Source organism: Nanorana parkeri, unplaced genomic scaffold, assembly GCF_000935625.1.
Source record: "Nanorana parkeri isolate BGI_ZX_2015 unplaced genomic scaffold, ASM93562v1 scaffold590, whole genome shotgun sequence".
NCBI lineage: Eukaryota > Metazoa > Chordata > Amphibia > Anura > Dicroglossidae > Nanorana > Nanorana parkeri.
Genome location: NW_017306858.1, coordinates 819228 through 844796, shown reverse-complemented (window position 1 = coordinate 844796; position 25569 = coordinate 819228). Strand labels below are relative to the sequence as shown.

The 25569-nt window shown below is 38.5% G+C and overlaps 1 protein-coding gene across 1 annotated transcript in view; it reads right to left on the bottom strand.

The window, feature by feature from the left end:
* Positions 1-25569, bottom strand: part of LOC108792007 (solute carrier family 22 member 15-like) — a 217932-nt gene that overhangs the window by 85275 nt on the left and 107088 nt on the right. Inside the window, exon 9 of the mRNA XM_018562674.1 lies at positions 20221-20329. Within this exon, the coding sequence (XP_018418176.1) occupies positions 20221-20329 (109 nt within the window). The remainder of the gene's footprint in view (positions 1-20220; positions 20330-25569) is intronic.

Here is a 25569-nt window from a genome sequence, read left to right as displayed (position 1 = left end):
TGAATAACATCAAAAAAGGATTCAATAAACACAGCCTCTCACGCCATTTCAGGATTTTTCACAATAGAGATCCGAAATTGCTTGAAGTTGTAGGGATAGACCGAGTGGAAAGACATTGGAGGGGTACAAATTTAACCCGCAAGATCTCCCAAAATGAATCCAAATGGATTTATTTGCTAGATACTTTGACACCCAAAGGACTCAATATAGAGTTCGATTTAAATTGCTTTTTAAGTAATAGATAAAGTCTTTAATCATATAATTGGAATAAACCAATCACGCATTAACTCCAAGGATATATATTTGGACACTTCAGTAGGTGAAGGGTGGATAATCAGTTGATTACTGGAGTCAGTTAGATTGTGGCCCCTTCTTAGATGATACACATTAGAGACACCTGGACGTATTACAAAATAGAAATATAAGGTCACTGGTATAGTAAACAACAATACCTTCCTTACAAATCAAAGAGACAGAAGGGTTATACATAGTCCAAGGAATAGCACTACAGCCTATCGTGATGCTGACAATATCATGTACAGCTAAAATAATTACACACATGAGATATATCACATAATTTTGGTCTTGGGGAATAAAACCTTCAGACAAAAATGGTAAAGTCATGTTATAAAATAATTGTCTTCCTCCTCCGTTATACAGTGTGTGGATTTACTGTATTGGCTCGGGAATAGTATGTCAGTCTAATTAAAGATCACTAGATCAAACTGGCCATCTATATACATCAGTTATAGACACCATTACTGTTTAATGGTCATTAAATATAGAACATTGTTGCCTCATTTATGACATCCATTAGCGATCTATAGATACTATGATGACCGCAACTTAATATCCTCCTCCTTATAACTAATTGTTAGTTTGTAACCACTGTATGGTGTTAACTAAATATCGGTTTCCAACCACCAGATTAAACATACTTAATAGATGCAGTAGTTACTTCTTAGCCACTTCGATTTGTCACATTCATTTAGGTCACTAAGATCAAGTCATTAGATCACATAATTTATAGGTCACTCATCCCTAGGAATGTTGTGAAGTCTCCCCTCACACCGCGGTCTTATAAGTGTTAAAAACAACTTTAATTAATTGATATGGTTTTAAGTCAAAGGCAGATTCACAATTTTAATACTGTTTTAATAATTATTATCATTTTAACAAATGATTTTTAATGGAATGTTCGTATAGGTACCCTTATGAGACACTTCAGTGAATGTAACTTTACACACATGTATTTTATGATGCTTATTTATTCAATGTATATTCCTCTGTGTTGCACTGGGCGGCAAGTGAATGATTAATTGATTGCGAGATATAAATAGAAATTTCGGTATGACGTGTTAGACCTGCACAACCCCCTGAAGACGTCAAGACGACGAAACGCTTAGGGGCGGGCCTATCTACACGCCGTACCGAATACAAGATTTTGTTTGCTGTATTTAATTTGCCGAATGTTCGTTGGTTTTTCGTTTTTTACAATTTTAAATAAAGCCCCTTTGTTGAAAAAACTATGCAATGAAAAGGCTCCTTTCTTCCATGAACGTGGAGAAACATCACCCACCGACCACAGACCGGAGCAAGATAGTGGATGGATGCTGCGGCTGCAGGAACCTTTGTCTAAGCGCTTCCGGCTGCTTACCACAGCCACTACTTAACGGTGAGTGCACCCTTTGAGGGGAGACGTGTGGCACTGACCCATATCCCCAACACAAATCCACGGAACTTTCCCTTTGATTATATTTTATATTCTTCATGAACACATCTCATCGATTACCAATATTTTTTCACGGTGGTTGTCACCAATATTGAATTGTTTTACAGACCCTGTGGGATTAATGATCCAGGGCATCACGGTTTTCTAAGAAAGAACTAATAATGACACAAAATTCATGAATTGTTGAATGTTTATTATAATTTTTATATATATTTTATAACATTTACATATTAATCCGTTATATATATAGTTTTATATTTATATGCTTTATCATGAAGAAATGTTATATGTATGGATGATATATTCATTTCACACTTGCTATTTGTGTGGTTCACGATTCAATCACAGTTCATTTTTACACTGACACATTTATTGTGGGCGCGGCATATTTAAAATTTCATAGTTTATGACTTGGTCAGTTTTGCTGCAGCCTTCAAATTATCCTTTTTAGCACGTAGGAATCACATTTAGATCATTTACACTTCACTGATCCAGCGCGGAATCACCAAAAGAATATAAAAAAAGGAAATACCATCTTTTATTTAAAATACACAAATGGAGTTTTACAAACAAAGTATTTAAGAAAAAACTGCATTCACAATATTTTTTTAATCGCACCACAATGGAACACATGGCATTGCAGTATTGTATGTTCCATTGCAGTGTAATTACAAAAAAATGTGCAAAAGTTGTCCGAAAAAATAATCGGCCAACTAGTCGATTATAAAAATAATCCTTAGTCGCAGCCCTAAACAGCCTACAGAGGCTCTATACTAAAAATGAGAAAATACTGTAAATTATTCAATTGCAGTATATCATATTTATTCAACTAAAAATATTTTTTGTCACTTCTGACCACAGCAAAGAAATATATACCATCCCTTTATAGTAGACAAATCATGGAGAGGTTAGGACAGCAAAAGGAAAATAATTTGATCTTACGTACTACAAACATGACAGCTAAGATTATAAAGCAGTACTGATATATTGTTCAATGTTTATTGACATGTTAAAATAATCATAATTGGTTCCAGTTAAGAGGTGAATGAGGCTGACTAGCAAATGTGTGCTATTATGTGCACTGTAATTGAGATGCTTGGATCCATACTATAGTAATGGAGCTAGATACGTGCTGAATAGTCCACCATGAAGGCCCTATTTAAAAATCAATACTTTTGAAACAAACAATAACAATTTTAATTACCTACAGAAAAGCTGACTGTGAAGAACATTTTGATATCTGATAGGTGTTGTGATAAAGGAAAAAGGCAAAATGTTCAGCAAACTGACAACAAGCCTGCAACAGCTACATGCAATTTGGAGTAAATGGTTGTATAATATTAGGCTGTATCTGAACTATATACTAGTGGTTCTAGATTTACAGTTTACCCCAGCAGTAAATAAGGAATGCATACGTTGAATTTATTTTTTGGATCTGTGATAGTAGTGAGACATACAGATACCATTCGTTTAAGATGGCTCTACTGTGCTTCTCCTTGGATGAGACTTGCTCTGCTTTGGAAAGCGGAGGAGCACACAAAAGAATCTAAAATGTATTATTTACGAATTGGAAAGGCAAGAAAAGAAGTATAATATATTCACAAATTATTAATTAAATTGTGTCAGAGTTATCTTATGTAACTATTTAAAATGCAGATCATGCTTTTCTTTAAAAGTTGCATTTACAGTTTTACAGGCTAGGTCCATTTTAATCTACAGGTTATTGTGCAAAGCCAAAAAAGAAAAGCTAATTTGTCACAGATAAAAAGCTTTTGTAACTTAGTCTAAGTGAAAAATGTAAAGGATAACAGACTGTTAGATGGAAGATTCACACTGGGTCAGGTGAGCTTGGGTCATATTCTTAGGTCTCCTTATTAAAAGGGGAAGCACATTTATACATATATACAACAGACGGCTCTTCCTTAGGAACTCATAGGCAATATACCTTTGTGCAGTTCCCCTGGAAATTAAAATTCAACTTCTGTAGCTTCAAACCTTTAGCTAGAAGGCCATTTACCCTCATTAATTCTGGAACCAAACAGCATCAAAGCAATCCAACTTCATCAATAAATTAGGTGAAGATGTAAGAGGGTGACTTACAGTGGCTCGAAATCTAACTCCTTCAATAAATTAGATAATTACGTGAGAGCGTCTCACAAGGACTAGCATATTCAGATATGGAATACCTATCCCATAATTTGAATACTTTTAAATATTTCAGATTCTCATCAACTGAAAAAAAACTAAATTTCCATGCACATATAATTAGCTAAAAAAAATATATATACCTTGCAATTTAAAGTGACATTAAAGGATATCCCCCCCATCCAATGCTGGTGTAAGGACTTACCTTAAATGATGCCTCTTGATCCAATCATCTTCTTTCCTGTAGTTTTCAGGAGTACCTCCAGCACTGGTGCTGGTCTCCGATCCAGCGCTGACTCCTCGCTCTTCCTGTCCCACGGAGTCTGTGCGGGTGCACGCTGCTTCCATTGACTTACCTTGCGTCTCTACTCGTCTCCCGACCGAAGATCTGTACTGCGCATGCGCTTGCCCCATGATCCTTTGCGGCTGCCCGAGATTTTTCAAATTTCGAATGGGAGCGTGCGGTGGAGACGCTTGGTCCCGCCTAATTCTAGCTACCATGACGTTCTATTAGTTGTCTCAATTACCCATAAGAAGGTTCTGGAAGTCAAGTTCAACTTTAAAAAAAAAAAAGAGATTTCCACCTGACTTTATTTCTAGCACTACAGAACTATGACAAGCAGTTCTCACTGAAGGTATCCTCATCAGCTCAGGCATTTTCATATCATATGCTGATTTTTAATTGCTGAGGATTGTAGGTCCATCCAAAGTTGCAATTTTGGAAGAACTGCCTCAGAAAAATTTTGCCCAAGATTGCTCTTCTCTCCTGTCACCCTCAGGAGGAGGAGCACGATTAAACAGTTGTCAAAGTCAAATGGGTTAACTTGAGATAGCGCTCTTCTGCTCGGTCTCTGCATATTTTGATAAAACTGATAGGAGGAGATGGGAAAGAGATGAAGGGCAGAGAAGGACAGCATAGAGAACAGTTTTTTTATACAGCAAACTATTTTCTAACCACAGTGAGTCTGCCATAAAAGGACAGTAGAAGTAGCAAGGAAAATCGCAGCATGTTACTTTGTGCACATAGCCAAAGGCGAGCTCTGATCTCAGGGGGAGACTTTATGCCTGAAAGTTCTAAGTAGCTGGCAGGTGCGTTATCGGTATTACAGGGTTTACAGTCCAGTCTATTAACTTAGCATTCTGTATACACCAAATACTGACTGCTGTATTAAATTAAATATCTACAGAATGGCTGTATGCGCAGCATGCAAATATCTGTGACCTTAATGCTTCCACTCTTAATTCCAGATGCAAAAAATGATCACACCAAGTACTGTATAGCAGAAATTCCTATGCACTTGGGAACAGATGGTTTAGAAATACCTAGAATATGGGTAAGGGCCCATTCACATTTATGTGTTACTGCCATGCACAGTGGCACTCACAGTGCTTTACCATTCATTTTGAACAGCAACCCAATGCACGTCATGGGTTGCGATGTGCGGCATTGAAAAAATGGGTCAGGTGCAATTTTTGGGCTGTTGGTATTGGCCATCTTAACACCAGCACAATGTGAATGGGCCCTAAAAGAAGGACTCTAAAATTGTTTGTTTCAAATTTCTGTGAAAGAGGCAATGTTGAATTTCCCATCCTTTAAAAGGGATCTATCATTATAATTTACACTTCTTATGACTAATTAGAACACGTTATCATTACCAAACTATGTTGTTGCTTCGACTAGAAGAATATCTTAAGAAAAATAGTTTCCAAGCTACAGCAGGCTAACTCTCAGTGTCTCTGGCAACCTAGAGTATTGTGGGTGATTTATGTCACACAGCAAAAGGTTAAAGGAGAACTATGGGGTTAAGGCTTTTCCCCATAGTTCTCCTCAGGGTAACGGGAGGACACAAACTAGCGTCCTCCCGTCACCCTAGGCTACAGCTCGTGGTATACTGAGACGCCGCAGTATACCACGAGCTGCTGCTCGCGGTATACGGAGACGCCGCAGCTGAAGCGGATCTCGACAATTATGTCTGGATCCGTTCAGCTGCGTGACTGACAGCTGGCTCTGCCTATCTAGAGGCTGTACCCGCCCTCTCCCCAGCGCTGATTGGCGGATCGGAGAGGGGGGAATCCAGCCCCTCCTCTGTCACGGCAGAGAGCCGTGACAGGATCGAGAGGTGAGCGAACGCCGGTATGTGTTCGCTCACCTCCCGATCTACTAAGCCGACCTGTGACAGTCTCATTGTCACAGGTCAGCTAGAACTATGAGGTGAGTGAAGAGCACTCACCTCATAGTTCTCCTTGAAGAGTTTTGAACAGGCCCCTATCTGGTATGCCAAGATCAGTAAGGTACACTGAAGTATGAAAGCAAGAAAGTAAGTCTACTTTCCATAGCAATGCACACAGAACTCTCTTCAAGTGGCTTCAGATTGTAATTGATAAGCTGAGCCTGGCTTTGCAAAGCCTTGATGAGGGACCAGTGACCAGCTTTAAAAATCCACTGCCACCTGATTTTTCTTAAAGTCTAAACCCAAGAACAAAAATGTAACGTATCACAGCATGCCACTCCTTAAATTGGTGCCTGCATTAGGGTGACAGTGATACCTCACTGTGCCGCAACTGTTTAACAGCAGTGTTATCACTCTAGGACAGAAAGTGATAAGACTACAGAACCCCACCCCTTAACCACATAACATACAAAGTGTTCTGTTGTCCACAGAGGTAACTGGACAGGGCTGATAAGACTGTTTGTGAACAGTGCTGCTAGCATCAACAAGTATTTGTTGCACTTATCAAGCAGATATAATAAAACACTTTCAATGGAATATTTTAACAGGACAAAGGTCTTGACACTGTGGGGGTGATTTACTAACCTAAACACACGCACGCACTAGGTGCGTGTGATTTTTACACAGCAAAACGTATTTATCAACCAAAAAGTCTCTAAAAGCATATTTCCACTAATGCCATATATGGAAAAATCATGCACATGATGCATATATAATGCTGCTTCACAGTTTAGACAAAAATGGTTAGCTCATGCATTTACATTCCTTCATTCATCAACGCAAGCAACACAACATAGAGCTAATTTAAACAACATCACCTTGCAAATTCATGCTCGGCTTTGCACAACACACCTGCTGGGTGTGTACACACTACAAAGGTGTTTAGATTCCACTCATAGATCATGCTGGGAGGAAACACACTACAGAGGTGTATACATGTTCGTGGTGTGTTTATAAGGTTAGTAAATCAACCCCTGTGGGTCAATAACCTGTATAGTCTAGCTGCCCTTTGAAATGGTGTCATCTATTTTAGCTCTGTAATGCTCTGATCCACCTTACTGCATTGTAGTTTTTTTCTCTGTTCATGGTCAAGCACCTTTAACTTCAATGTGTACACATTGTTTTTTTGTGTCAAAAGCCAATAGTTTCTTTTGGTTGTTTTTTTCTGTTTGCAATGTATATTTTTTCTGTTTGCAATGAAAAAGAGTAAACAGATTTTTTTTATAAAAAGGTACATTTAACTGACCAAAAAGAACCAAATTTGGAGAAGTTCTTTGTTAGGGTTTATAAATATTTAAAAACCAGCAAGTCAGCATAATGGGAAGTTTATTATGGTAGTGCAAAAGTACATCCAGATGCATTCCGTTTTGCCTGATGACTACCTGCCAGATACATTTTCCTATTTCAAACCCATGAAATCACAAAGAACAAGTATCATCATATGGACTCAAATATAAGCTACACATTTACCATAAGAACATATCATGCGTAGGTTCCACCTTTCCTGAACTGAACAAGACACCTAATAAATCACACAAAAAAGCAGGAGGGGAGAGTGGCACTTGTAATGTTTACCAACCTTCAAGCTGTCTAGAATAATGTTACGCAGATATCTGTCTTTTTGTGGAAGTATTGATAAGTGTAAAAGCACATTACATGAAAGGTCAAAGAGGACGTTTGCCATTTAGAATATGCATCAACTTGACTATTTTATAATTATAACAACATCTGATAAATATGACAGAAGCAGAGCACTTTCAAAGCTGTGCTCTGGTTACGCCATACAATACATGGATAATACAAATACTGTGCTTTGCATAAGCATTCAGCTCCGTGGCAATACCTATATTTTGTAGTATTACAATCTGGAATTGAAATGTATTTAGCTGGGATTTTATGTTGCTGATCTACACAAAATAGTCCACGATGTCAAAGAAGAGGACAAATCATGAGATTCCTTAATTATTTTCAAAAATCAAAAGGAAACTAGAATAAGAAACTGAATACTCCACTGAACCAACCATCTCTCCATATTGCACTTTGGCTTAATCCTAATCTCCTCCATTTTTTTTTACAATCCTGGCCCGTGCCCCTTGGGCTACTAAAGGTGTTAAAGTCTTACACATATCATTAAAATCCATGCTTATTTAACAAACTGAAACAAAAAAATAAAACTACCTAACTCCCATTTTTTTTTTTTAGATATATTTAACTTCACCATCCTTATCAAGCTCAGTTTAGTAATATACAATTGGAACTGACACCTTCTCAAGTAGAAACGAAGTGAGTCACTATCTAAGCTTCTCACCACCACAAGGCACCACAAACAAATGTTCATGTAGGACTAGGAACTCTGTGTTTTAAATGGCTACTGGATACTCAAACCCTTGATTCAGAAGATTGGAAGGATATCCACTTACATAACTGGTTTCAGCTAGAGACGGGTTGATATAATTTAAGTTCCGTCACAGGATTTACCTATGTTCACAGAGGCTTAACAAGTTCTACCCCTCCTCCTCATTGCAATATTGGCAGTGCTCAAAATATAGAGCATATTTTATACATCTGTTCTGTTGTGCTATCCAATTGTATTGGCTATGGTAGCAGATTTTATTACATCTTTAATCACTATTATAATCCCACTATATGTTGAAACCTGCCTCCTAAGCCTGGTGGAGCCTTTGGCTTCTACCCATTCAGCTAGGGCATCTGTTTGCCTAATACTGAATCATGCAAAGAAGGCTGTTCTTGATGGGAAAGCCCCCACAGGCCCCTCATTTGATTTTTGAAAGTCATCAATTAATGCAGTGGTGCCTTAATATAAAGCCATAAAGAGACACTCAGGACCAGGAGAGATGTGTACAGAATTTGATGCCATGTGATGCCATTTGATGCCTACTAATGGGTAAATACATTTTTTTTACCCTTGGCCTATGTAGTTCCCCTTCTGAGTCGGGTCCCCATTGAATGGTAACACAACTTTGCACCCAGTTCTAGACCCTTATTGGAATGAGAGTGCAGGCATCCTTATGGAAACCAAAAGGTACCTTGAACACATAACCTCCAATGCCGTTTTATTTTGACCGGACGCCTTCTCTAAAGTGAAAAATTGTTTGACGTTCCCTTTTTTTTTCTATGCTTATATTTCATGTTGTAATTACTTGTTTGAAGAAATTCTCTAGCCAGAGGTATGCCCCAAATGGCTTTGTTTTGTACTACATTATATGTTCTTATAAAAGGAATTTAAAAAGTTAAAAAGAAAATTAAATGTCACAACTATTTACCGTTTTTGCTGCTAAACCATTAAAAAAGCTCTGGTACAACCTATTGCTTTAACAAATTATGCAATTATCTGAATTTAAATTAGTAGCAGATGGAAACTCTAACTGAATGGCATTTGGTTTGCTAAAGCACGGTTTATCATACACATTTGTTTCAATAAAGCATTATTTTTTACCATTTATTCACCCTTTGTTGCATCTCAGTGTCACTGATCTACTGCAGCCTCTTTGCAGACACTACTGTTAACGTCAGACATGAACATCAGTGATGACTGTATGAATGTAATATATTTAAAAAGGTCATTTGAAGTCTCCTTTGGAAATCAGGGTGGCAAGGAAACAAGAAGTGCACAACTGGGAAACATAGACAGACCTTCATGATAGGCTAACCAGTATTATTTTAATGACATCTGCAGATTTAAAATATGGAAAAGACACTAACAATCTAAAGCTGCCTATATACCAATAGACCTTTGTAAGACAATGTTGGTTTATGGAATGTTTGGTTTTTGAATTCTTAGTTGGGTCTAACAGACATTCATTTTTGACGAGGAAAATCAAAGGTGCAGGATGAAAAATGTTCTTGTTTCTTACCTGATCGAATTAAATTCTTACATAGTTACATGGTATTTGAGGTGAAGACACAGGCCCATCAAGTTCAACGTGTGTGTATGCGAGTCCCTGTGTGGTCTAGTTTTTAAGAGTAACTGTACCCCTGAATGTTATGGTCTCTGAGGAAGGTGTCTAAATGATTTGTGAATGATTCAATACTCTCTGCTGATACCACTGCTTGTGGCAGAGAGTTCCAAAATGTTACCGCTCTAACTGAAAAGAAGCCCCATATACCCTTTGTGGTTAAATGTTATTTCCACCAAATTTAGGTGGTGGCCGCGAGTCTCTTTTTAGGGAGTTTGCAGTAAAAAGTTCATTGCTGATGTTGCCATCACCACTAAACATTTTGTATATCAAAATTATGTCCCCTCTTAATCGCCTCACTTCCAGCGTGAGCAAGTTTAAATTTAGCAACCTTATCTCATAGCTTTGTTGCCCTTCTCTGGACTATCTCTAGCTCAAGGACATCCTTTCTATGGATTGGTGACCAAAATTGAACTGCATACTCAAGATGAGGCCAAACCAGTAATCTATAAAGTGGCGAAAGTATTGCTTTGTCTCTAGAGTACATTCCCTTTTTAATGCGTGACAGTACTTTGCTAGCTTTGTTTGCTGCAGCCTGGGATCACATGCTATTATTCAATCTGTAGTCGACTATGACCCCCAAATCTTTTGCCATTTCTGACTTCCCTAGTGGAGTTCCCATTAATGTGTATTCCTCTTGCCTATTTTTAACCCCTAAATACATTACATTTTTCAACATTAAACCTTATCTGCCATGTAGTTGCCCCACTCCCCTATTTTATCCAGGTCCTCCTGTAATGTTAAAATGTCTAAGCTCGTGTCTATTACCCTACCAATTTTAGCATCATCTGCAAACACAGAAACATGGCTATTAACATCTACCCCAAGATCATTAATAAAACAGGTTAACCAGTATTGGGCCCAAGACAGAAGCCTGGGCATGCCCCTCTTGACCTTATACCAATTTGAAAAATTACCATTTAATAGTCTCTTCACACGTTGCTGTAGCCAGTTCTCTATCCATATACACATCAATTCATCTATGGCCATAGATTTCAGCTTGCTTGCGTATTAAGCGTTTATGTGGTACCGTGTCAAATGCTTTGGCAAAATCCAGGTAAACCACATCCACCTGTGAATATGATTTTCATTCAGGGAAAAAAAATTTACATATTGTTATGCACATGTGCTAGGCCGAAAAGAAACCGGTTTAATATTCCTGGTATTCAGGTAGCCAGACTGGAGGAACATTTTTAAGGGCTTTCGATTTTAATGCTTGGGTTTACATCTTTTTTAATTGTGTGCCTTTAAAGTATGATGTGATTTGCTTTGAACTAGTTTGTCTAACTCTTGTAGTAAAGCCAAAGAAACTGACCAAGTAGTAATATTAATGTGCGCAAACTACTTAGAAATACAGGAAAACAAAACAAAAACATACAGAAAAGACGCAAGGTAAGTATATGGGTGCGCACACCCGCATACAGACACCGCTGGATCGGAGGGACAGAGCAGTCAGCGTTGGATCGGAGAGCCGCCGGACCACTGGAGGGACAGATGAAAACATCAGGAAAGAAGAAGAAGCTTGGACATAATTTAATGTAAGTGCTGACATTAACATGGGGGGGACATTTTTTGACTTTAATGTCACTTTAAGAGAAGATTTACAAGCTTTTAACATGGTTGGAAATACAGAATCTGAAATGCTCCCGTGTCTCAGAACCTGGCATACAGTCCATCAAAGCCAGCAAACAAAGAAACAAGGTGGAAGATCAGTATTTCAGATAGCTCATCTAATAGAGGAGTTGGCTAACAGACAGGGACAGGTGAAGTGCCATAGGTCTGGTCCCAAAACTCTGCAAGGAATCCACAGATGCACTGGCCTGATCTAATTAGTGGAGTGCTATGTGGAACGCAGATGGATTGTCAACACACTGCAGAGCAAACACCAGTATAGTTAACAAACTAGGAAAACCTGCATTCAATTTACTAACTGAAGAGACTTCTAGGATTTACAATATCTGGCCTAAATCTACAAGTAGCTGTTAATAGTAGAACAATCTTCCAATTCAAGCAAAAATATAGCAGAAAGAAAGACATTCATTCCCGTAAAGACACTAAGGATGTTAATATGAGCAGATGTAAGGGTATGGCCTTTAAGGGGCTGGCCTTTAGTTTTCTATCTGCCTACGTCCATTTTCCCTGTGGGTGGCAGTATAACCCTAGGTTGCTTAATTATCATAAAGCGGTGTGCAACAATGGACAGAAGAAAAATACAGTTATCTCATATAAGCTTCTCAACACAGTGGCACAACATTATGGGCTGGGTAAAGACCTGCAAATCAGACACATGGTCTATAGGCAAGAGGTGATGCCAGCAGGGCAGTGTTTCTTTGCGTTACAAAGGCTTACAAGCTCCAGTAATTAAAATCCAGAAAATAATTATGTGTAGACCCACTTGTGGCACATTGCTATTCATTATTACAAATAAGCAATGCAGCCACCCACCCCCACTAAAGGTGCCCACACACCTTGCGATAATCATACGATAATCGCGGGAAATCCCGCAATCGTACGATTATCGTAAGGCGTGTGGAAGCCGTGCGACCTCTACTACTGTAAGGTCGCACGACTTTTATCTTATGAACATGTTCGGAAACCCGCCGAGAATCGCACGATTTTCGGCGGGTGTGTAGCATGTTCGTGAGATAAATTGCGGCATTGCAGTCATCGGAAGCCGGCCCCTCAGCGGGGCGGACATGCGATCATCGCAAATACGATCTGCCTGTCCAAGATAGGCAGATCGTACGTTTTTTAAATTACCTTACAACCATCGCAAGACAAAAGTCTTATGATGGTTGTAAGGTCTGTGCCCAGCATAACAGTGCTGGTCCTGAGTCCAAGTACCTATACTAATAGTATAAAAAAAATACAACTAACTTTTAAAAACATTCTACATAACAGGATTAAAGGGTATTTTTTTTTTATATCTGTCTGTAGGCCTCTCCTAATAAAAATATGCAATTCTAAGCTGAAATTCTCTAGCATGTGAAATTTATAATTCAATAATCATGATGCTATGAAAATGATTAATCATTTTCCACTGCACAGAAATGTCTACAATAGGAAGGAGTGAGTATAGCAAGAATGAATTTTCAAATCCTCTAGAAACCACCACAGCTAATTAATGAGGATATTCCACTTTTGAAATATATTACTCGTAGCACATTATGAAAATTTCCAATATGCTTTACTTGTCAAAATGGCTTCTTTTAGGCTGGATTTACACCTAGGCGACTGCTGCACATTTAATACGCATAAATCACATTGTGCATCTTTGTGGGCAGATTGTGACACATTGATGTAAATAAGCAAACGCGTGTAAAATGTGCACAGAAACATGTAAAAACACAACAAATGTGTGTTTCCACTGAAGTCTATGGAGCCAAGAAGCGCTTAAAGGAGAACTATGAGGTGAGTGCTTTTCACTCACCTCATAGTTCTAGCCGACCTGGGACAATGAGACTGTCACAGGTCGGTTCAGTAGATCGAGAAGTGAGCGAACACATACCGGCGTTCGCTCACCTCTCGATCCTGTCACGGCTCTCTGCCGTGACAGGGGAGGGGCTGGATTCCCCCCTCCCCGCCAGCGCTGACTGGCGGATCGGACAGGGGAGGGGCCGGGTACAGCTGGCTCTGCCTCTAGATAGGCAGAGCCAGATGTCACTCATGCAGCTGGGTGGATGCAGACATAATTGTCAGGGTCCGCTTCAGCTGCGGCCTCCGAGTATAGTGCGAGCTGTAGCTTGCGGTATACTTCGGCGTCTCAGTATACCCCGAGCTGTAGCTCGGGGTATACTGAGCTAAGGGTGACGGGAGGACGCTAGTTTGTGTCCTCCCATTACCCTAAGGAGAACATGGGGAAAAGCCTTAACCCCATAGTTCTCCTTTAATCTGCCAAAAAGAAGCTCATGGACATTTCCCACCGACAGGCGTTTTGCTACAAGCGACAAAACGCTCAGATGTGAACCTGGCCATAGAAATGAATGGGATTTTGTTTTGGGTGTTTTTTAGGGCAGAAAAAGCACTACAAAACACTAGGTGTGAACCACGACTAAGGGCTGCCTCTTTTCAAACAGATAGATGACCTGTCTGTCAACCAAGTGTATGTCCTATAGGTGATTTTTTTAAAAAGATCATTCTTTAGAACGCTGGATTTCAGTCAAACAGCTAAATAGGCAGTTGAAAACACACATCCGGCAGTTGTCTTACCTGCCAAATGGTTTGTATATATGTCCATCGTGTCCTAAAAGTTACACAGCCCTGTCACATGGCACAGCCAGCCCAATGACCTGACTTTTTTTCTGCTGCAGTTAGGTCACCTCCCTGCCACCAGTCTGTGATTACACAGACTGGAGCAATAACAGGCTGATGAGGTCATGTCTCTGCTCGCTACTCCTGACAGCACATATGAATGCAGTATTTCTAATTGGCCCCAAGCTCTGCCCCTCCCTCTACTAGCATGCGTACTGCTGGAAAGGGGATTACAACAGTAAATTTCAGATATTTATACTAGTTGCATACATTTCATGATTTTTAATAAGTTCTCATCTTCCCTCCTAGCAAAGGAAACTCCTCTTTCCTACAAACCATACAAGGGATACTATAACTGATTTGATTTTTACATTAGAAGTCAGTATTCATGTTTTTCTTAACATGCTTTGTTTACATTTAAAGTTTTATTTTTTTTATAAAATGTAGAAGAGGAGGGAAGTGCTCCCCTGTTCCATGGCACTGGACCTCCAATGATTGTGAAAATAAAGCTGGTTGCAGACAGGCAGAACTTTAATTTACTGTCACAAAGTAGCCCAAACCTGTGTGCCCATACATATTTTGCTGCATGCTGGAGAATGTTAAGACAAGGACTAATAGGTAACTGTTGTAAGGGCTTAAAGCCGATTGTCCAAGCCTGATGTCATTGTAAAACATGAAAAGGCTCTAAATGTTTCAATCAGCTCTCACTTTAGGTTTTCTTTTAAGAACAACTCCCCACCAACTAATACTTTGTCATGCTACCCTGCAGCTGTGAAACAGTCTTCTGGGTATGGGAAAACATGTGACCTAATGCCAGAATACAGATTTTGGGCCTGAGTGGCCAATCAAAATGCCCAGATGCCGTTACATGAAAAAGGGGAAGAAGTTATTAAGGAACACAAAGTTGTAACACAAAAGCAAGTCCTTGCAAATGTTTGTTTCAAAGAAAACATACTGCACCAAACAGTAATGCTGATGCATTTTTACCTACAAAGAGGGCTCTTGACTAGGCCTCTTTGCGGGCAGAATTGCACCAGAATGACTATCTGGAGTAGTGAGTTCACTTTGAAATAAACATTTGCAAGGACATGCAACAAGGATGTGTGCTGGCTTTCTTCAATGTTCCAAAAGGACTATGAGCGGACCGGAGTGAACACCGGGGTTTTAGGATAAAGGGGTGGTGCATTTTGGCTTATTTGGCAAGAAGTCATTAAGCTTGTGTAATATTCAACACCATACAATTACCTTACTCAAGGTTAGGACTCTAACAGATGGAGTAGCAGGGGAGCCTGGGGAAGGGAAGCAGCAGCAGGTGGTGGTGGTGGTGGGGGGGGGGTTGTTCTTTTAAGATGCAATAAATGAGCAAAGTGATAAAGTCTCTAGTCTTTTATTTTTCCTACAAAGCAAGTATTTTTTCCTGTTTTTATATAAAATACAAAGCCGCACACTTTTCACTATTCTGGGAATTGTATAGTTAAGAAAGATGTGTATTTCAGTAAACCACAAGTAATTTACAGCATTTAACGTTCAGAAGTTTTATAAATGGTCCAATATGTGTTTAGGCATGTACTTCAGTTCACTATCAGCTCTATCTTTTCCGACAAGGCACCTTATCTAAATAAGTAAGCAGACTTTGTGGGCATCAGCATTTACAAGATTGTGTCATGTCTTGGCTGGCATCTTCATCTGGCCTTCAGGAGATAAAGGAAAGTGAACAGGATTTCAGGGAGAGTGCTGTGATCTTTCCGAGAGTCAGTGACTACCTGCAACCACATGCAAGTGTTACACTTACATGTGAGCATCTGTACTGTGGAAGCTATACCAAGTTATAAAAAGAAAAAAAGTTTTTAGACGGTGTGTACACCTGTTACACCGATCAGCCCCCTGCAGCTGCCTCTTACCTTGTGATTTGACAAAACATTACAATGTTACAACAAGCAAAGCCAGTGCTTATTGGGGAAGCAGAGATAATGCTTCTTCCTACCTGCAACAAAAGTATGACATTCTCCCAGAATGCTGCTCTCAGGTGTAGGCACAGTCACTCAATGAAGCTCACAGGCTGCTATATTAATGATGAAAATGTGCTTTTTTCTGTATAACGTGAGAAATATATATTATGTCAGAAATGAACTAATGAAGGCTTATTAGAATACTGGTAGGTTCACATCAAACTACTACTCTGCTCCAGCATGGTTAACTTGCATCAGACAAGGAAGTAGTGGTGCAGAAGACTTAAGCTGGCCACCCACTGTAAGGAATTTTGCAGATTCCTTGTTGGTCAAATAGCAACTGCAGCCAGTCAGTTGAAGTCACTGTTGGGGTATTCTAACATAGGTTGGAAGTTTATCATGGATAAAGGGATATGTTATTAGTGTATGGCCATCTTCAGCTAGGACAAAATGAGAAAGGTTAGAAAGAAAACTAAAGTTTATTTACATTTCCATCAACAAATTACGGAACTAATGGACACTTAGCTACTTAGATTTGCATACACTTTAATCTGTACTTATCCTATACTTGCTAACTTTTTACTTAGGAAAAGCTGAGAAAATTAATTGCCAATTAGAACAAATGTAGAATCTCTGAAAGCAGTAAAGGTCACAGAGGCTGTAATCATGTCTGCAGATCCTTTCTATTCACTGCCATTAAACAAGTTGTTCAACCTTTCATAAGAGGATATCCAAACACTAAAGGGTGATTTGTCTATCTAGAAATATCTATGATAGCAGACAGTCTGAGTGGAATGCTTGATTAAGAGGAACACGCTCCCAAATTAACGTTTATACGGCTTCATAATTGCTGCAACATAAATTAACAAGACATAAGGATTTTCTCTAAGCAGCATGTTGTGTTGGAGCAATGAATTTTAAAAGTTGCTGACTCTCCACTGCCTGGCTTGCTTTAAGTTTCTAGTAACAGGGAGCTCTCATTCCAATGTAAATTGTGATTCAAGTCAATAACAATTTATGTCACATCTAAAGAGTTACAAAGAGCAGATGATTGGCACGGTGTCTGGATCCAATAGGACATTGTGCACATTCTAGTGCGGCACAAACAGAAATCTGTTACTTCATTATTTATTTGCTTTTGCAACATGTTTTATGTTGTGCTTTACAGGCACTGCATAATGAGACAGGAATTAAACCAATGGCAGCTTGAGCTGCAGGATTGCTATCTAATGGTTCAAGGCAATAGAGACACAAGCAGAGAGAACTGCCTTGCCAAGTAATATATGGGAATACTGTTAGGGCATAGAAGATTAAAACCGAGATTCGCTAGAAATGCATCTCAGTAGGTTATTTTTCTTTTAAATAAATATTAATGTCATTTTATTGGTATCTATCTACCAGTAGCTGCCTCATTTCCCACCCTCTGCTTATATTCGGGTCAATACTTTTTCCCAGTCTTTTTTGGTAAAATTAGGTACCTCGGCTTATATTCGGGACGGCTTATACTCGAGTATATACGGTATGTGCCATCTGTGTTTTACTCTATTTTAATTTTGTTCTGGAAAACATGACTCAAGCAAAACTTCTGGAAATCTACTATTGCTAAAATAATCATTGTAAGAAAATAAATGCAGGATCACAGGTTATAAGATTGGAATGTTCCATCATTCGTAAATTCACTGTTAATATTTGCTTTAAACACATCTGCGGTAATTGGCCCCCACATATTCTAGCAAGCATGTCCACAAGACATAGAGAGAAGTACAGAGATGAACAGAAAATGTCATAATAGCACTAATAACTAGAAGACACATAGTAAGCCTAAAGCTGATCATACACTGTATGAAGTTCGACTGGTCCTCGATGAACTGGCCAAAATTCACTCAGTGGGTGAATCATGTTGCCACCCTTCCTTCCGACATCCTTCGATCAGAAAATTGAAGGAACTCGTCTGAAAATATTCCGATGAACAGTGACGGCAGCCAATTAGCTACCATCACCATTCAGGTATTCTGACAGTGGCACACCTGCTGCTGTTAGAATATAATAACCCAGAGGGAGATTCATCGATCCATGCTGTTTAGCGTGTATAGAGGAATCTTTTTTTTTTTTACGTTCGGACTGCAGTTTGAATGGAAGATAATATAATAGTGCATGGCCACATTTACAGTCAGCTTAACTCCTCTAGCATGATAGCCACATGACCTGGCTGCCCTTACAGGGCAAAAGAAAAATCATGCATAAGCTACAAATCACCCAAGCTGTAGAATACACAAGGCTTTGGACTCCCCATATCACAGTGCTGACTAGCTTAGCGTTGTAACACTGGTAAATCACATGCTTCTACATGGCACAGGGAAGTACCATGTATATCGTTGAGCTACCGGGGCTGAACTATAGAGAGAGAGAGAGAGAGAGAGAGAGAGAGAGAGAGAGAGATCTCTATATATATTAATGTGACTGTAGGTAATATGTTACAATTTACATAATTTAATTAGCAGAAAACAGTATCCAATAGTAAAATTCATAGTGGATGGCATACCCAAGTCATAGAAATTAGACAGGGAAAACAACACACAGGAAGATATATACATCTTAGTAACAAGACTTTTATGAATAAATCATGAACAGCTTATAATGTTACTTTTGTATTTTTTAACTGAATTTCAAAACTTTTGCCCTCTGAACAACACTTAGCCACTGGGAAAAAACTGGCATTAAGTACACAGCAGTACGTTATCCTTGTGTAAATCTAAAGCTACTAAAAGATGAAAGTCAGCGACTTCTGCTCCTTGTAAACTTTGCACCAATCAAAAAGACTTTGCCGTCAGTCAAGTTTAAATATGTATTAATGGGAAACAAATCCAGTCAAAGTAAATTTCTAAACTCCCAATACATTATAGAAGAATGTCTGTAAGCCATGTTGTTTTTATTATCATATTGGTGCAGAAAAGGATATTAAAGTAAAGTAATCCAGTAAAATTTTTAAAACAGACCTATCACACAAATAAATAAAGACGCATTGTCAGTATTCCCTATTTTTTGCCAAAAACCATGCTCTTAAACTACCTAATGTGCCTTACATCTAAGAAAAAGGTCATATTGTCTCTGATGATCAGGAGCATTGGTTGTGTCATGTCATTAGAGACTGCAGAGACAGAATTCTGTTAGTATTACTCTTCCAGATGGGTTCTGTCTAACACAAAACGCATTCGCAAGGCACAACCACGAACCATAGCTTCTATATGCAAGAATTATGGCCTCCTCCTTTGCACATATGATTACAAGCCATACGTAGAACCAAGGTTTTTAAAAGATTAACATTCACTGATAAACTTATTCACCATAAGCTGACATAAAACCACCCTTAAAGTGTAAAGGTGGGCAGGCTTTGGACATTTAAATATTTACATATTCTTAACAATCAGTAAATGAGCTTTGAAGCAAGCACTCACTAACCTCTGTATTGCATGTACTATGGAGAAATTAACCATCAATGTTTACATCAGAAGCATCAAAGTCATTCAAGTTAGCCCCATCAGCAGCACAGTTCACCTTGCCCTACTTCCCAGAGACCCTGCTCTGTGTTTACATTAAAGCTTAAAAAGGCTGAAGTCTGTGAAGTCACTGCGAGAGCAGCGCTGGCTTAGAAAACTACTTAATGGTTTCTGTTGTGAATGAATCTCTTAACAGGGCCTGCAGCTACGAAGTTCAGTAAGGGCTTGAAGCTCATTTACTGATTGTACGTAAATGTATAAATGCCTATAGCCTGCACACCATTACACTTTAAGGGCGTCTCTATGGCCATGAACGTAGCACCCATTTCCTGCCAACATTTCATACTAAATTTTATAACAAAGTAATATTCAACTTACTCTGAAATGCCCAAATTTGCCCAATCATGCACCCGTTTATACTCAACAAGTGAGAATTACCTTACTACTGTCGGATAGAGTTCAGAAGTGTAGATGTAAACAACATTAAAGGCAGCACTGACGGAAAGCTTCCCAAGTAAGGCAGGGATGGCCGGATTAAGACCCAAACCTAAAAGAAAGAACACATTAAATGAATCTATTAAATCAATCAGCACAGCAAGGTGTATGTTGTGTGGTATAGGACGTAACATTTACCATTTCATAACAAAATATAAAAGTCTGTCCCATTGCCTGATCAGGGTTGTATCTACTGATCACATCTTTTTTTTTCTTAATTAAAATCGTGTCACCTATCCTCACTGAAATCAGCTATACACACTAGAAATAAGAGATGGCATTTTCATAGCAACAGCGTCATCATAAGTGTGTGGCTACCTTCTTTGTTGGTACCAACCCATGTGCTCTGCAGTATGTTACCACTGCTTTTTTTTCTCGTTGAAGCACCCAACTAATGCAGAAGGGTATGTGGACAGCTATTAACATCACTGAGCACGGTAGCCTTACTGGATGGTTGCCAGCCTGTATGCTGTAAAAAAAAAAAAATCCTATGATTTGTCGATGAGGCTGAATATCCAGAGCCTGCGATATTGGCCTCGGCCGCATTCTAAATTCTTAGAGCACTGTAGGAATGTTACCCATCGGGGCAAAGAACTCAAATTAGAGTACACCTGTTTAAAGAAATACAGAGGCGGCCATTGTTGACCATCACTGGAAAACTCTATTTGCCTAGCCAATACTGGTTTGAATACCTTTAAGTCACCTGCAGCAAAAATATGAATTTCTCAATCTTGTGTTAGGTCTGTGACATAGAATGTATTGATGCTGAAGAGTCAAATATGGTAAAAGCTGCCTAGCACATTCATGTCTATATACAAATCCTTTTGAACCTACTTTTAGGATTTCTGCATAAATTCGCAGGCCAAAAACAGCTGAGGAGCTCTGAGATCATACGGAGGAAAGGATGTGATGAGCACTTCTGCCAAGTCTAAATATGGATCCAGATGAAAGAAGATTTGCACATAAGACTTCAGTAAATCTTCTATTTAATCACTGCCTTAGTGACTAATATGTGCAGTAGGGAGCACTTTGCTTTGTGTTTAATGAAGATAAATCTACTAATGTGCAACTAACACTTCACGCCTGTAAAGTGAACATGTCTCTAATCTGGAACAAGCACACTTTCCAGTCATCTGAGTTACAAATGCTAGTTACAGGTCAATGACTAGGTAGCATAGGATTAGCATGACAGCCCTGAACTATGCACCTTTATAACCCAGTCAACAATGGCAGCTCTTACCTTAGTATCTTGACAGGTGCCTTTTAAATTAGATGTTTTTTTTTATATTCAAAATGTCATCTGTATCCGAGTATTTCATTCTTATCTCTGTTGCTTTTTATTCCCCATTTTATCTTTTACTTACTGCATTACTACAGTTATAGACATCCTTGTGAAAATGCTAGTTATTTGGCTTTCTCTGGCTTTAATACTTGGACACCTGGAACAAGTATGCAGATCAACAAAGTCAGACTGAAGTTGGAACACTTCCTCTGCATGTTTTTTCTGGGTCAGGTCAAAGCAAACTTCCTCAGTATAGGTTTGGACTTTAAGCTGCTGCAGTATGTTGGTGGGGAACTAAGATTTAAAGTTCTGCATGATTTTGTAGCAGGTTGCTAAATAACTAATATGTAAATAAAATTATCAAAAAATGTGTGTAGTCTGAACCGCCAAATGAGAACAGGAAACCACACCCCTATATTTATATATACAACAATAATCCTCCAAATGGAGCTTTTAAGGTGTCACATTAGTGAATTAATTACATTACAAACAAAAAAATACAAATCTATTATTAAAATATATTTATTGATTAATAACATATATAATAAAAAATAAAATATTAAAACAGCACCACTAATGCTGAGGTGTATATCAGCATAGCTCCCTGAATACAAAATTGATTAATTAGGCAAAAGGCCTCCTTGGACCACACAATTACATTCTATGTGTAAATAGTTCAATGGAACACTCTATTAACAATCACCTTATAGGCGTATACCTTTAATATATTAAAATTTCAGCTTCAAAACCTCAAGGGAAATTAGAACACAAAACAATAACATAAACACTAGCCTACTGGATGTTAATTGTACGGTTTGGTCAGCACCTGTTCCTAGCACAGATTATCACACTCCCCATCCTCCCACTACTACACTTTATTAATCGGGTTCCTATGCTCCTAGGCTCCATATAGTGGCGGGAAGTGGCATTTGTCCACTTTACCACTGGGTAGAAGTTAGTAAAAATAGACTCTACACATTCCACTAGAGACTATTCCCTTACTGGGGAATTCCTAATTGCCCAGTATTTTGTTTTTGGAAGAGTATTTTTTTCTATACTGTCAATCTTCAACAGTGCTAGAATATTTTGAATTCACCTCTGGTTCTTTGTTTCTATACTTTTTTTTAATACATAAATTGATTAGAGCACATGCCATACATCATAGTTATCTAGTCACAACATAAAGTTATTATTCACATTGTATAATATAATTTATGGTGCAATTGAGTGCAATAAGTCCTCAAATGTGCATAGTGCTTTTTGGTTCTGTTCTCTGATTTTTACAGTGTCACTGTTTATGATCATGTATTTTATGATGACTTAGTCATCGGAAGTGAGTGTCCATGTTTAGGATCCCCTGTAGCCAACTCAATTGCCCAAGGGCGATCAGATCCTGTCTGCACATCTGAGCACTTTTTAGTTTCTATGGACACCTTTAACTGAACTGAAAATCAGACATTTCAAACACTTTAAAAGAGAATTATCATGACAAAACATAGACAACGGTTACACAAGACTAGTTAAAAATGTTTGCTTTTTCCAATGGAAATAAACAAGAGAAAGTTTCTTACAGAAATAAAACTTAATGCACATTTGATAGTGAAATTATATAATTTGTGCCAATACAGGTGCCAGCATCACTTTAAAACTCTGTGCAGAAGTATACAAAGCCATTAAAGAAACAGATAGAATGTCAAAATATTGTTTTTCCTTCCAATTCATCTTGACCACTGTGTGCTGCTGGGACAGTCTAATCCACGTATCCACCATTATAAACATATCCACTATGCACAGATAAAGAGGCCACAAAACCAAGACAGCTACAAGAAAGAGGGCAATTAGGAGAGCCAAATAATGTTAAATTATCATCTGGTTTACATTGCTTGACCATAGTAACAGTAACTACTAGAAACCAAAAAGGCTAGAAATTATTTGTATGCAGGTAATTGGAGAATAGCTGGAAGCAGGTTTTACTGAACCTTGTGCAGAATCATAAATATCAAGTCAGACGTGCTTTTAAAAAAGAAGGAAATGCAAGACGGCAACTGTCATAATTCACTGTACAACAGATCACTAAGGCTTAAGTTCAATGGTCTTTAACAAGCTAGTACGTTCCCATTTCTTTCAACTTTGTTCCCTTGAAAAATGCAGTACCTTTGATATAGTTTTTATTACCTTTGTGGAAGTACATGACTTCTGTCTGATTTAATGATTTATATTTCTCATATTAGGTAAACCTTAAGGGGGCTTATTTGATCCAAGTATTTAATTCATGTATCTCCCAAAAAACAAAAACAGGACAATAAAGAGTACATCAAAGCTACACCACCAAAAGTCATAAAGTACTCCAAAACTACATAGACATACAATGGAAAAACTGTAATAGCTATCAAAACAGCAGATCTGCAAAGTCAGAAATTTCTAAATGGCTAAGGATGCCCATACATACTGATTGAAATATTACTTTTGGTGCTCAAGTAAAGGCTATGACATGCAGGGATTCCCTTACAGTCAGTAATTCTATTATTGTACACAGAAATTCTCTGACTGACACGGAGCCGTGTCAGAAAAGAAAAAAAAAACATTTTGGCCATAGGAATGCATTGCTATATTCCTATTGGCTATTTCAATTTGCAATAGCCAATAGCAAACTAGCATTGCACCCGCCCTCTGCTGCAGTTCTCCATCAGGTCCCCACTACTGATTGACAGCAGCAGAAGGCGGGTACAATAGCTAGTTTGCTATTGAAAATTGAAATAGCCAATAGGAATCTAGCAATGCATTCCTATGGCCAAAAATTCTTTTTTTTTCTACTCTGACACGGCTCCGTGTCAGAATAAAGAAAAAAAAAGAAAAAGCATGTTCGGCCGACCCGAAGCCACACGATGTAAGGCAGCCGTACCAGCCTGAAGTGAATAGCCGAACAGCGTTCGGCTCACTTCGCTTTAGGTCGGTCATTCACTCGGCTGCCTACGGCTGCTTAGTGAATAGACCCCAAAGTGTCAACGAGTAAGTGTGGACTAAATGGCTTTGCTTTCAGAGTGACACTTAGAAACATTTTTAAACAGGGCAACTATTATTTTCAAGCCCACAAAAGCCTTCCACAGTAATGGAAGGAAATATATTTCTAATTGTTGTACCAAAAAGTTTGCAAATCCTTTTGAACCTACTTTTAGGATTTCTGCATAAATTGTTCCTGCTGTGATTTGATCGTTTTAGAGTCACAGTACAAAAAAAAGCGATCATCTTATTTAACTCATAATAGGAGGAAAGCATTTAACGCTGACTTATCTTTTTAAAACAAAGATTTAAATAGTTGATGTACTTGATGGAAAAAATGTTAACTTCCAAGCTAATGACATCTTGGAAAGTGTTCCATTCAGTTCAGGTGAAGGTCTGACCTTCACTGACATACAATATATAAAATCATGCATTTAGAATTACCGGCTCTTCACTACAGTAGTCTGTTAATGAGCAACATGCCAAAATCAAAAGGAGATTTCAGGAGGACCTCAGAAAAAGAGCTACTGAAGCTCTTAAAACTGGGAAAGGATTAGTCTCTATCAGTCCACAGTCATGCAAATAGTTTTCCGTGGTAGAGGGCATCCTACAAAAGATCACTACAAAGATACAAGGTACATTATACAATCAAAGTAGAACTAAAGATTCAAAAAAAGTTATGATAAATAGTTTACCTCGTGATCCCTAAGCAGAAGCACTATTGGTATCGGCAAGTACATGAGGGGATGTACTTGTACTTGGGCCTAAAAAAGTGGCATCGGGACATCCCTAGTTGTCACCCAAAGACACACACTTCCTGTGAACTCCAATATGACTTTAAAAAAAAAAAGAAGTAAAGCCAAACCTTTTTTGGGTCACAAGTAAAGCCAAACTTCTCTTCTGGGTCACAGGAGTAAATTTACCAATATATTCCTGTGGCCTAAAGTCAACAGATAGCAAGCTAATGGCAACGGTATTGGAGATGGATGTGCACCCATTTGTACACCGCA